The 14,035-nt window shown below is 34.1% G+C and overlaps 6 protein-coding genes across 6 annotated transcripts; 2 read left to right on the top strand and 4 right to left on the bottom strand.

Moving 5' to 3' along the window:
• Positions 1-347: 347 nt before the first annotated feature.
• On the top strand, positions 348-554 carry AC631_05452 (uncharacterized protein; the record flags this gene model as incomplete). The annotated part of the gene is made up of 1 exon (XM_015614281.1): positions 348-554. The coding sequence occupies one exon, from the start codon at positions 348-350 to the stop codon at positions 552-554; it is 207 nt and encodes a 68-aa protein (XP_015464896.1).
• A 1,876-nt stretch (positions 555-2,430) lies between these two features.
• AC631_05451 (uncharacterized protein) lies at positions 2,431-2,679 on the bottom strand (the record flags this gene model as incomplete). Its single annotated transcript, XM_015614280.1, has 1 exon — positions 2,431-2,679. The coding sequence occupies one exon, from the start codon at positions 2,677-2,679 to the stop codon at positions 2,431-2,433; it is 249 nt and encodes an 82-aa protein (XP_015464895.1).
• Positions 2,680-3,068: 389 nt separating this feature from the next.
• AC631_05450 (uncharacterized protein) lies at positions 3,069-3,497 on the bottom strand (the record flags this gene model as incomplete). The annotated part of the gene is made up of 1 exon (XM_015614279.1): positions 3,069-3,497. The coding sequence occupies one exon, from the start codon at positions 3,495-3,497 to the stop codon at positions 3,069-3,071; it is 429 nt and encodes a 142-aa protein (XP_015464894.1).
• A 2,512-nt stretch (positions 3,498-6,009) lies between these two features.
• AC631_05449 (uncharacterized protein) lies at positions 6,010-6,222 on the bottom strand (the record flags this gene model as incomplete). Its single annotated transcript, XM_015614278.1, has 1 exon — positions 6,010-6,222. One exon carries the CDS (start codon positions 6,220-6,222, stop codon positions 6,010-6,012), a length of 213 nt encoding a protein of 70 aa, XP_015464893.1.
• Positions 6,223-6,312: 90 nt separating this feature from the next.
• AC631_05448 (uncharacterized protein) lies at positions 6,313-7,632 on the bottom strand (the record flags this gene model as incomplete). The annotated part of the gene is made up of 1 exon (XM_015614277.1): positions 6,313-7,632. One exon carries the CDS (start codon positions 7,630-7,632, stop codon positions 6,313-6,315), a length of 1,320 nt encoding a protein of 439 aa, XP_015464892.1.
• Positions 7,633-12,959: 5,327 nt separating this feature from the next.
• AC631_05447 (cupin domain-containing protein) lies at positions 12,960-13,943 on the top strand (the record flags this gene model as incomplete). Its single annotated transcript, XM_015614276.1, has 1 exon — positions 12,960-13,943. The coding sequence occupies one exon, from the start codon at positions 12,960-12,962 to the stop codon at positions 13,941-13,943; it is 984 nt and encodes a 327-aa protein (XP_015464891.1).
• Positions 13,944-14,035: the final 92 nt, after the last annotated feature.

Below are 14,035 nucleotides of genomic sequence, written 5' to 3'. Positions count from 1 at the left end.
TGTTTTATCTTTTTATATAATCATTCAAAACTTGTAATATAGGGCAAAGTCGCCAGAATTTCACCTGATGATTTCAATTGCAATTTTGGTAGTTGTAGAGATGGCACTACCTACAGGCTATGGCTCCGGAGCTGGCTCACCTTCTAAATTTATTACGCCATCTGAGGCTTTTGGGAAAGATGTAGAAACGAAACATCCAGTATGATCTTGTAAGCTCAAGTTGGACTTTAGATCATGTAATTTATAGAGAAAAGCTGGTCCAAGTTGCAATTGTTTTTGTTGCATATATTGCTGGCGAAGCATTTGTTATTGTCGACTGAAATAACTGCGATAGAAATAATGCTTCCATGTGGTACAATGCAGATAAATTTGTTCAAAATACTACTGCTTATAATAACAACACTATTGTTGTCGTCACTACTCCAGGTCCTGTTAACATTGAGTCATTTGCTGAAAATACAAATGTGACTGCTATTTTAATGTCCTCATACTTAGGCCAAGAAACAAGATCAGCAATTACGAATGTATTATTGTCATTAAAATCCACCTGGTAGAATTCCGTTCACTGTCGCAAAAAATGATCGCGAATATGTTCCAGTTTAATATACTACTACTTTGGATGAGCCTCAAGACGATTTTATCCGTTCGATATTTTAGATTACAGGTATTATGTCTATTACAATATCACTCCAGGATAAGAAGTTGGTTATGGTCTTTCATATTTTAATTCCACCTTTGGCAACCTCATAATATCTGGCCTCTACTATATATGATTAATTAGACTGGGATGAAGTGAAGTAAACTTTATCTTTTTAATCATAGCTATGGACGATGTAATTAAAAGAAAAATAATATATTAGCCAATTTCGAGCACTCATAGTCTTTACTCTAGTATGTCGCTACTTGAAGGCTGTAGTCTAAAGATATCAATTTGGCATTAGCTTAACTTAAGCATGATTGTTGTATGCTTTACGGATTTATTTTTCAAATATTATTTCAATCTTATTAATCAATGTATTAGGCTGAATCTAGAGTTATATATCTCCAACCATATATTATAATTGAATGTGAATTAGTTTTAGATACTTGGAACTCGATAATATCCGACAATATAGTTACCTAAATGAATAGAAATAGGCTCTTCAAAGAGGTAAAATCCGTTATCGACATCCATATCTTATGTTTATATTCTAATATTTCAAAGATAAAATTATTTAATCCATATTTTTGAACAGATATTTTAACTATTAATATTTAGAATATTAAAATTCCGAATTAAAATTAAATTACATAATAGAGATGTAAGAATCTTGACTAGAATACAAAATAATCTTCATTTAGGTAAAATTAGAATAGATAAAAATAAACCATATTCAATATATGTAATATCAAAAAAAGAAGATATGAAATATATAATTAATAAAGTAAATGGTTTAATAAGAATTAAAATAAATAATTTTAAAAAAGCTTGTAACTATTTAGATATTAAATATATAGAACCGCGATTTATCTGAGTTCAACTCTCAGTGGTTATCCAGCTTGCTGATAACATTCCAAATCCTAAATATAGTATTCCAATATAAATTATTATTTATATTTATATTAAATTTAATATTATTATTTAATTCAATAACTTTAGAATGATTTAATATATTATTAATTATCTGATTATATGAATAATGGTTTATAAGCAGCTATAGCTAAAGAAATATAGAAGAATAAAATAAGAACATGATGATGGAATAAATTTGCATTAGCAAATATTCATGAAACTAAAATATTATAAATATTCTTGCCCCTGCATAATTCCACTAATATTTTGAGCAATGATATTAATTATACTCAAGTAATTATAGTTACAATTGATCAAGTATATGCCACATTCTATTATAATTATTTTTAGGAACTAATGAAGTATACAAATTGAGGAAGATACTGAATAGATCAATGGAATGATTTCATTCACCAAGAATTGGATACAAGCGTATGTTTTAAATATAGTATTAACAGTATAATCTAATTCCACTTCAGCAGGCCAACTTAATGCACAATATTGATATATTAGTTTTCTTCCATGAGTTTATTTTCTAATACGAAATAATCTTTCAATATAATAAACGTAAAGCTAAATACAACTTAGCGATGTAGAAGTCAAAATTATTATACGCTTATCGACTTCCCTTTCGTTCTATTAGCCCATCTAGCCTGAAATTTTTCGACGAAATCTAATTTATCATCGCTTTCAGAATTATTACATTCTTCTGGTTTAATCGCATTTTGACCATCACCTAAGTAGTAATTTTTTTGAAAAAAGCAAACAAGAAAAGATATAAATAAAACTCCCAATGCAGGTGCAAATAGGTAATAAACAGTATCAACATATGCGTTTTTAGCTGCACTTCTGACTGAATTACCTATTGGATACTTCCGTCATAATTTCAAGTTTCCAAAAAAATTTTGGACTTGTTCAAATAACATATATTTCCTTAAATTAGCTGGCGTTTTGCTATTCCAAATAACAGCAGCAAATGCACTTCCAATTGCACTTCCAATACTAGAAAATAAACCGAGTGTTGTAATTGCCATTGTCATGTTTTGATGGGAAACTGCTGCTTGGATTGCAGTTCGTGAACTATAAACACTTAAACCTCCACACATACCAGATAGAATTTGTGACATTACTAGCGTTGCAGTGTTTGTGCTAGCATTTGTCATGCTTACCAATAAACCAGCACCAATTATTTCAATAGATATCCCAATTATCTGCAAATATTTATAACGGCGAGTACGTCTGAGTATCAAACCAGCCACAGGTCCAAAAAGGCATTTTGATACTACAACAGATTTAGTAGAATAGGTCCATTCCCTATGTTTAAAATTTCGCCATAATAAATCTCAAACATTTCTTTTGCAGTAAGTGATTGTCCCAATTCTGAAGGTGTACATACTTCCTCTTTTTTTCGGATAATTAATTGAAATTGATGACAAGTTTGAATTAGTGTCTTGATATTCGTCAATACTATTAGAATTCCCTTTAGAATTATTAATCAAAGCCAGATATTCTTCATCTAGCCATCCATTTGCTGCACCAAAACATATGCAGCAGTTAAATTAGAAGCACCAGCATAAGTTTTCGCCGTGACAAGTCCAACTAGGACCAAAATATGTAATACAAAGTAATACGTAGATGATGTTAAGAAGTCTCGTAGCTGAGCTGGAAATGTTTCTTTCTTCTTCCTAAACCATACAGCGAATGGAAAGACAGCAAACTTGTAGACTACCATGAGTATGACAATCAATGCTATCGAAACAAAAACTGGTCTTATAACGCTAATAGCAGTGAAAGTACCACTACCCAAATTTCCAATAATTTTTATCATAACTAGGCCAACAATGTCATCTAATACGGCAGCACTGGTCAAAATAACACCAACTCTTGTTTCCTTAAATCCAGATGTTACTAATATAGCAAATGATGTGCCTGGACTTGTGACCATAATTCACAACCTGCATCAAAGGCTGCCGCTGGAGATGCATTAAAAAATCCCAACATTGAAAAAGTAACGCCCATTGGAATGCATACCCCAGTCGCTGCAATGACAAAAGCGCAATGAAAATTTGCTTTCAATACTTGGAAAGAAGTAGTTATAACACGTTCATACACAATTAAAAGCAATCCAAGATACCCTAATTCGTTGATTGATATCGCTGATCTTTTTAGAGAAATTCGATACTTCTTATAACGGATCTAGGATGTTGCCAGATCTAGTTGGAAAATGAACTTTAGCCAGAAAGATTGCCGAAGGATTAAACTATGCCGTGCCATCACACCTATCGTGGCTTGTTGATTATTTTTAAATCTATTCCATAATTTATTGCTAATATCTCAGCGTTACTGTCATATCGGGTAATGCGGCAATATTAATTGGCGATAAGGGGTCGTATCAAATCTTCAAAATCATGAGTGACATATTTAATACGATTTTGGATAAGGAAACAGATGTCCCAAGCCACTCTATTCAATTGATTCAGTCTACGGAAGATGTAGGTGACTTATTGCTGCAAGACGAATACATCCAAAGGTCAGTCTAGGGCAGTAACGAATTAGAACGCAATATCAAGTCCAATACGAAGAGTCCGGTTTTAGGTCACGCTGATGGTAACAGTTCAATATATATCGATAGAGATGCCGATTTGATAAGACAAAGAAAGTGTTAGTTAACTTCACTCATACTACTAATATATTCTTTATTATTTTTCAAAATATAAGTAATTAAATAGTGAGTATTATCTATAATTTTATCGCGAGATCTTCTAGGTCTTTCAGATTCAATCAAAGACTACCTTGCAGCGTGCAGTGCTATTGAAAAACTCACTAGGATATTGCAAATGATGATGAAAAGTTGAACAAAATTATTAGTGCTTTAATCGATTTAAAGGTCACTGTTCACGTAGTACCATAGATAAAAGCTGAACTTGGGAATCTTAATCAAGAATTTGTTAAGGATGCAGCTAACGATGCGCTTGATAAGGAATATTTATTCTCTGACATTTCTGTTAGACCAATCTTTCTGCGATGGAAGCCGTTAATCATATCGACTTATACTTCAAAACATACTAAGAGTGAGAACAAGACCGTCGCAGAAACATTCATGAAGGCGGTTTATTCTGCTGGTGTTTATTGGAACTGTCTAACCCGTTTCGCATTTGGGTTCGATATGGCCTGGCCTCGGAATTGAAGTTTGTATTAGTGCTAATGAGATACACAGAGAGATTCAGTGGATTAGAAGTATTGATGAGTTATCCATATCAGTTGAGGCATGATGGACATATTGTTGCAGGCCTTATTGGCGGTGGCAACAAGATATTTATCCGCGAGGATTTGTATACTGATGTAAGTTTATAATTGCGCAACTATATACTTATTTATATCAATAAGATGTGTTGTTCATAATCACTTGTGATCAGCTGGAAAGTGTCGAAATCTGAGGGAGGATAATATGGAGAATATTCGATGATCTGGTCAATTTGCCCTGAACCGAAATTCAGAATACCATCATGTGTAAATAGGTATGTCCCTTTAGGCTTAACGATTATTACAGGAGCAATAAGGATTTAGACTCATCTCAAGAGTCTTCTTCCTTTATTTGTGAATATAAGTCATATTTAGTTGCTGTTTAGTCTACTATTTTCTTGTAGCTGATTCTCATATAAACATACTCTTGCTCAATAAGCCCCTTACTCCACATTGATGTTCTTCATAAGTCTGGGTTTAACTTTTTAACTTTTATCTGATAGTTTTTTTTTATTCGAAAATTAGGCAACCGGTTTTAGATGACATAAACCAAATTGAAAAAGCTATGCATTTTCTCATACATACATGCTCTATTCCTGAGTGTAATTGGATGATATGATATCCTATCTCTTGTAAATCTACGAAGTAATGGGTATTGGTACGAATGGTATAATAATCGTCTTTAACCTGGATGGTTATCAGGTCGTTTAAAATATATGCCTTGCATTTTTAATGAATAGTTCAAAACTTGGGTATATCAAATGAATTTATTATTTAATTTATCTTTAGAATTAGTTTCTCAACACCTAGTCATCGCTTGCTGCCTATACAGCAATATTAAGATTAAGTTAGATTTAGATGAAAAACTGAAAATCTAGGTGAATGCGTAATCAGATTATCTTTTTTCATGTGAGATTCTCATATACCGCAATTATATTTCTACTATTTTTCAGAATCAGGGCTAATGCATCATTGAGAATGGAATAAGATTTGACTTTGAGTTGTGGTGGTTCATTAACATGTTTACATATCCTTAAAAGTTGTGAGGTTTCGTGTATAATTTTTCGAGATACACATCTTGTGTATAATGTTGCAGTATCCTATTGGAGTTCTGTCATAAAACTAGATTTCGTGGGAAATCATAAGCCGTCATCCAGTCAAATAAAAAGGAAAACATAAATGCAGCAGTCACAGTTAATACTACCATTAAATAACTAATCCTTTGTTTTTTTCTTGTCCGCATTGTAGTTTCTCCAAACTGCGATAGATGGAATAGCCAAAGCAAATATAACTGTAGTGGCAATGCAGCCGTTCCTCTGACTGTATCCCCATGCGTTATTGATGGCATCTCTGACATCAGACCCCATAGGAAATGTTTGTTGCAAAATATAACCTTGCATATAAATTTCTGTAGCGCTAGCCTTCATATTATTGGGTAAATTATCATAAAGCCTTTGTTGAAAAGAGTTTGTGTAGATGGCTGCAGAAACGGCTTGTCCAATAGCTCCACCAATACTTTAGAAAAGCCCAATGAGAGCAAGCATCATTGGTACACCTTCTATGTCTGCAACACACATAATAGCCATATATTCACCTATGACCAAAGCACCACCACCGAAGGCAACGAAGATTTGACACATAACAATATAGCCGATGTTTTCATCTTGCCCACGAAAGTGAAACATAAGACCAGCTCCAAGAATCATGAGAGGGAGACCAAAGAAGAGACAAGTATATTTAAAATGTTTGACATAGCGAACCCATACACCGAATACGACACCCCAGAAACAAGACCCAATATTATGAATTTGAAGCATATAACCAGCCATGGATTCGTTCAAGTCGTAGACAACACTCACAAACTGGAAAAAATAGAGATCCCAGCAGTAGAAACTAAGAAACGAAATCGCAGAAAGACAACATGCTCCTAAAACAGTACGATCACTTAAAAGTTCCCAACGAATAAAATGCTTACGAGCACCAAATCTTTCCCATGGAAAGAATACTGGGGAAATATAGAAACCAACGATAACCATAGCAATAAATGTAACAGAACTGTACTGCGATCTTCCATAAGATGCTAAGGTAAATGGAAGCAAGAAAATAACGAATGCAGCCATCAATAAAAAACAACCTACAATATCAAACTCATGAAAATAGTGAAAAAAAGTTTGCATGGCAGTTCTTCCCCTTTTTTCCTTCTTCACAACCCCCAATTCGATAGCCTTTTTCTCGTAAAATTTGAAAACCAAAGCGAGTGGAACAAGAACGAAAGGCATTACTATGGCAAAGACACCATAACCCCATCTCCAGGTAGAATGATCAAGGAAAGATTGACCCGCAAGAGGTCCTGTAAATGCTGTGCAGATAAAGGGTGTACTAGCAAATGCAAATGCAAAAGCACGATTACGAAGCCCAGAAGTATCTGCAATAAATACATCCATGATCATATAAATTTGAGTATAACCAAATTCAATACAAAACATATCCAGCAGCGTAACTGCCTGGATTGTTACAAGCTGCAAGAATGACGATTCCAAGCACATAAACACCAACAAAAAGTAAAAACCCACGGTACGACCCCAAATGCTCAATATTTTAGCACATGGTAATTTAAGGACACCACCAATGATACTCGACAACATACCGGCGGTACTGACTTGAGGAGCATTTCCAAGGTCACCATAAGCGTATCTCATCACGGTACCACTAATAGAAGAATGAAGAGCAAGCATGAAGAAACAGATCCAAATCCAGGCATAGGTCGAGTAAAGAGCAGGCCTACTCCACACTAGAACGGCAGCTTCAGCCTTTTGGACACCAGGAAATTGGTCCATAAAAACTTCATCCGAATGATTTTCTTCATCATTCAGGGACACTTTTCCTTTTCATAGTTATCGTCAATTTTAACAACCTTTGTAATGAGGTCTTGATCCTGGTCTTGATCCGACAATTTTTTGAAAAATTTAGATAAACCCCCCATTTTATTATTCATTGATGTTTCTCAAAATTTGGACGTTGATGTGATAACAAGCTACATTTATATAGTATGCAAAAATAAAAACTGAATACGAATATGTATTAATTAATGAGGAAGAAACTTTTTAACCTATTCTATTGAAGCAGTCTAATTTCTGAGAGATTTTAACAGATAACCAATGGGAGTAGAATAAAAATATGCGGTATTATGCATGTATTTGAAAAATAGTCGGTTTTTGTATGTCTATTTAAAAATATCTTCATTTACCAATGCATTTGCAGATTTGTTTTCTTCTTAATTGGTTTTGCCGATTATTTTCTTTTTTTGTAATAGCTACACGGGTATGTACTGATACCACTCGCAGAAAAAGTTTCTCACATAACAAAATACTGCTGTCTTCTACAGCGTTTTCATAGTTTTTTTTTGGTAGACAATAGATGCGAAAGCATTGCTGACTTTTCTCATAACAAAAACTGCAGTCTATACAGTTCTTTTTGCTAGACAATAGATGCGAAAACCATCGTCGACATCACGGCCCGTTTTCCAAAACTATCAACTACAAAATACATCAAGAATTGGAATATTTTGTGGCTGAATGGATGTACTGCCTTCTCCAATGCAAAACAAGAAAAGTCATATGTCATGTTGATTATGTAATAATTGATCATAACGTTTACAGTGTACAACTTTGATCGCCTTAAAAATGGATGCAAGATATGAATCTGATAAGAAATAGTTCCTAAATTTTCCAATTTCGGAATTCATAAGATTACTGGCATGAATTATAAACCAAAATCTGACTACAGGTTATAGACAAACAATATATTAATGGAAGTCACTGTACCTGATGCGTGAAAAATTGTAGTACTAAATTTTGTAAAATTAACGTAATCGTTGTGAAACTTCGCCATTTGGTCAATATTCGAAATATCTAAGTATAATAAGTGATGCGTATCTGAATATAATGTTATTTTGACACATGCAAAGATAATTTACTAAAGCCAAAATTTCAATTTCATGTTTTTGATATTTGGGGTTGCGAATGCCCCATAGTTCTCGGGATCGGGTGCCGCTGCGAGATTTGAGTACGAGCTTCGAGCTTAGTCCTAAAATATAGGACCCAGAATGGCCATCGCTCGCAACGAATTGATTTTGATGCTGCGAAATGAGAATGCGATGTGAGTGCGATATGAGATGTGATATGACTAGAAAGAGAATATGGATAAATTTGGAAGTAATATTGTAAATGTTGTAAAGAATGGTTGAAGGTATGAAAGAGATGCTTAATTGTTGTTTTGGAAGTATAGTTAGAAAAAATCGATCACATCTGTCATCCATGCAATCCAGCCGAAAAAATAGTAGTTCCTATTACTCGAAGACGTTTCTTTCAATCCAGGAATAGGGTTTAGAATCTGCCATACTTTCTTGACCGTTTTCGAAAATGAAATATCAAATAAGGTACTAGGTCTCGTCTTAAATTATGTATGATATTATCTTTACTTAAATCCAGGGAGCCATCGTCCCTAGTATAGTTCATCCTTGCTTAGTATAAAATTAAATGATTTCTACTATGATATGAAGTTGAATTATGATTAATGTTTCTCTCGCATATCTATAGATCATATGGCTTTTGGGGAAGGGGGAGATGGGTAATGCTACTCTTCCTATCAGATATTGCGATGGCTGAGATAATATTCAATTCCATTTTAGACTAAAACAACTTTCCATTGGAGTGAACCTTGCAGGAGAACTGAAGCTAACAATTCCGTCTCTATATATTAATCTCAGGCTAACTGTGATCAAATGATTTTCAAGCCATGCATTAATAATAGAGCCTCATGGGACAAAAAAACTAAAGCGCACACTAAAAAGATATGTGTTCCTTCTTCATATATTGATATTGTCGATTCGTAAAATTGTACAAGTGTGCTAAATCACACAATGCAAGCCCTAGAAGTCCTATAAATTGGTTGCGTGGATTGTTCAGCAAGGGAACGACGGATAGATGTAGTAGTGATATTTACTTGATACCGGAAATTCAATGTTGGAAAAAAGTGTAATACTCTCAATTTGAAAATTTTTACAGCGTATTCTATAACTGATTTAGCTGTTCCGTTAACATTTCTCCGTATAATTTACATTTTTGTTTCTCAGAGCAATGTTAATATTAGATTATATTCACAACAAAGGCCCAAATTAATTTCTTATCTTAAATTTTGTCAAGATTAATAAGAAACTACAATGCGCATACTGTTTCAATAGGTACAGCCACTGGTAGTAGTATTAAAGCCAAAATTAATGAAACGACATTTGCGGATGTGGCAGACATGTTTCAAGAATTGTAGGATACTAATCAAAATAATATTATTCAACATCAATTCCATTGGATAACGAATAGTTCAATGAGTTATAATTGATCAGATATTATCTCTTAAGTAGCTATTAATTGCTCTTCAGTATTGAGCATAAGACGATCATGGCACATTGTTGGGCTGAGCCTTATCACTTGATCAAGCTGATAAAGCGTACAAAGCAATTACTGTAAATATATGAGGAAATGGTTACCCGTTATATGTTCTATGTGTCACAGAACTTCTTTGCTTTGTTCACAAATATATTACTTTAGATAACTAGCTAATTTTACACTTATAATTAGTTCCTATGTCCTCACTCCTTCTTTCTAAGAAACAAGGATATCAATATATATTCGATCTTTTACAACAAAACTTGAAACAACTTGAAAGACATATATATATATATATATATAGTTGTGAAAGGTCTCTATGATTTAAAAACTGTAATTCCCTTTTGAACTTCAGGAATCCTATCTAGAGTTTCAAACCATTTGTTTATCAACGGCCACTGCCTAATATCAATATCAATGGCATGCAAGCGTCTAGCCCAACCAAAAATTGCAATGTCAGAAATGCAATAATGATTTCCAACTAAATAGGGACCGTTATTTTCGTTTTTGCCCAAGTACTCTTCAACTACGGAATACAATCTCTTTGTCTCAGCAATATATCTATTGATACCGTAATCAACTTTTTTCAGTAGCGTAAATGCAGAAATGATTAGCTTATCCCTGCATTGGCTCGACACCTGCCATTTGAAAATACAAAGTTTCTAGCTGCAAGTAATAGTTTATGACCCAGCTTCATATGAAAACCTGTAATCCTTGTCATAAGTATCTACAAGGTATTGCAAAATTGCACCTGATTCACTAATTGTAACTCCAGTAATATTGTCAACCAAAGTTGGAGTTCTTTCATTAGGGTTTAATTTGAGGAACCAATCTTCTTTTTGTTCATTCTTGCTAATATCAACAAACTGTGATTCATACTCAAGACCCAATAATTCAAAAGTATTGAAACCTTTAACCGATTAGGAGTAGGACAGAAATAAAGTTTCAACTTGGATGCGGACATATTTTCTACTTGAGCAACGCTTGCAGTGTATTAAAAACAAAAAAATGATATTCATGACATTTGCTATTTTGTCGGTGTAAATACCACCGAAACCGCGGTAAAATTGTTGGAATAAATGTTAGCGATTAGATAAGTGCGAACGAAGGGTAACATTTAATCAAATAAAGAGAATTCAAAATTAATGCTATACAAGATATATATGAAATTTGTCTTCCTTTAAATAAAAAAACAGGATTTTCTTTTCGTTCAATATATTAGAAAACTATACTTGTGCGTCCCATATGATTCTGTTTAATTAATCCACCCAGGTTTCAGTTTATGTCAACGAACGATTAATTGTAAAAGATGCAAGAACTTTGCTATTCGTAGTGTGAAGAATAATAATTACAAAAACTATTCTTCGTGTACGAAGTAATTATATAGAATTCTTCTTGCCATAAAATTGTCAAAGTGCTCTATGAATTCATGCACTGATTATCGGAAATAATACATAAACTCAATTTATCGATCATCCACAAACTTTGATTACTATAAGAAATAACGTATGAATTGTAAAGGTGTTATCTTATTTACGAAAAGCATTATTATCAAATTAGAGCCTTTAATCATAAATAGTCTGATGCTATACGGAGGCAGCAAGAGGAACATTCTGCTTGAAAACTATGACGATACCTCGGAATGTTAAGCAGGAACAGTTGCCGTAATGGTTATATATATGGGAGCTGCTTGAGGTTTACTACTAGCTGTACTTATAGATATAGTTGTGTTCTCTTCAGACATGCGTATGCATATAACTTGTGAAGATCGTTGGATTGAGCACAGATAGGACCGCTGTGTGTATAGAAACATAATCATGTTACGGTTATCAAGCGTTGAGCTGTATGTAATATGGATTTCTGTGTAGACAAGCTACTATTATAGCTAGACAGAGCTCAGATGATTTATTCCTTATCATGCAAATTGTTTAGTTATTCAAAATATTAAAACATAGAAAAAATGTGAGACTAAATCTCCAAATGCAATGGTAACTTGCTCTTGGGGAGTAGACCATTAATATAGCGCAAAGATGGAGATAAAACGCAAAAATCGTGAAACTGTTATTGAACTACAACTATTGTATGAAAAAAGAATTTCTTCTCAGTGGAATCCGAATTTAACAGAACGCGCTACATCACTGCGAAACTGTGAAGAAAAGTGGAAGTATAAAATTTAAAATGTTGTCCTATGCGTGCTTCTAAGGACCAGCATATCTCAATCATGGTAACAATTATACTGCTGGATATTTTAATGGTCATCTTCAGACAAAAATATTCTATTGGTTTTATCCATAAATCTTTATACAAAATCTAATACAATTATCTAGTATAAAATTTTATGCAGGCATCCTAAAAATATTTTGTGGGTGGTCTCACAAATTCAGCTTCTTATTGTCTTTAGTTAGCTTGCGACTTATCGGAGAAGCCATGCGTTTACCCCAGTTATATATGCACATATAAATAAAAATGAGTCGCCTAAACGACCCCTCTCTCAACTTTTCGGAGTTGGTTTGAACAGTTACGATAGGTGCCCGCTTTTTTCATTGGTAGCGGTTCAACTTTCCGCAACATCCTAGTAGCTTAGATTGCTGCATGCTAAATATCCTGATTCTAAATCGGAGGGAGAGGCAATGATATATAAAGACATAATTTCTAACTAATGTGACGGTTTAAATAATCAAATAATTTAATATTAACAATCAAATTATACTATATTAAAAATGTCACCTTCTGCACAGTCTGATAATGCTGTTTTAAACAATTTATTAAAAGAATTACACCCAGAGCATGCTGAGCCTTTGTGGACTGTCTTGTCCAAAGTATCTCCCGCTGTTCCTCAACCAAAAGCTGTTCCACATCTTTGGAAGTATAAGAAACTTAGACCTCTTCTTGATGAAGCTGGTCGCATTGTTCCGCAAGAAGAATCAGAAAGAAGAGCCTTTATGTTGATCAACCCAGCATTAAAGCGCCCACAAACTACTGACACTTTGTATGCTGCTCTTCAATATATTAATTCTGGAGAAGTGGCTCCAGCCCATAGACACACCCCTTTTGCCTTGAGATTTATCATTGAAGGTACTGGTGGCTGGACAGCCGTTGAGGGTGAAAAGATATATATGGAGAAGGGGGACGTAATTCTTACTCCACGCTGGCAGTGGCACGACCATGGTAAAGATGGTGAAGGTGCAATGGTTTGGCTTGACGGACTTGATTTGCCAATGTTAAATAATATCCCCGTATGCTTCACCGAGCATTACGATCAAGACCGTTACCCAAGTATTGAGGTTAAAAAGTCTACAACCAAGTACCCATGGAGTGATGTTCAGAAGTACTTTGACAGTGTAAGTGGCGATTATGCTATTTACAACTATCAATCTCAAACTGAAGAAGGAAAGCCCTTGTCTTCGATTATCGCAGGTCAAGCAGAAAAGATTGTTGGAGGCAAGTCTTCTCCTGATCGTCTAGAGAGCAGTTCCTTCATATACCATGTATACGAAGGCAAAGGTCGTACTATCATTACTGATGACAACGATGTGGAAACTGTAATTAAATGGGAGAATAGAGATACTTTCTGTATCCCGGCTTGGAGAAAGTTCATCCATGTCAACGAAGGTCAGGAGACTGTTTACCTTTTTAATTTCAATGACTCTGCATTACTCAAGAATTTAGATATTTACAGAGCCGATCAGATTTCCGCTATCTAACCTTATTAAGTAGTTATAAGATTACATATGAAAATACATCGTATATTGAGAGATTTAGCGTTTTCGTGATTCCAATAGCGTAATAGTTTAGT

The sequence above is a fragment of the Debaryomyces fabryi genome, assembly GCF_001447935.2.
Source record: "Debaryomyces fabryi strain CBS 789 chromosome Unknown contig00211, whole genome shotgun sequence".
Classification (NCBI taxonomy): domain Eukaryota; kingdom Fungi; phylum Ascomycota; class Pichiomycetes; order Serinales; family Debaryomycetaceae; genus Debaryomyces; species Debaryomyces fabryi.
Note: the sequence above shows the minus strand (reverse complement) of the source record. Positions and strands in the feature narration are given on the sequence as shown.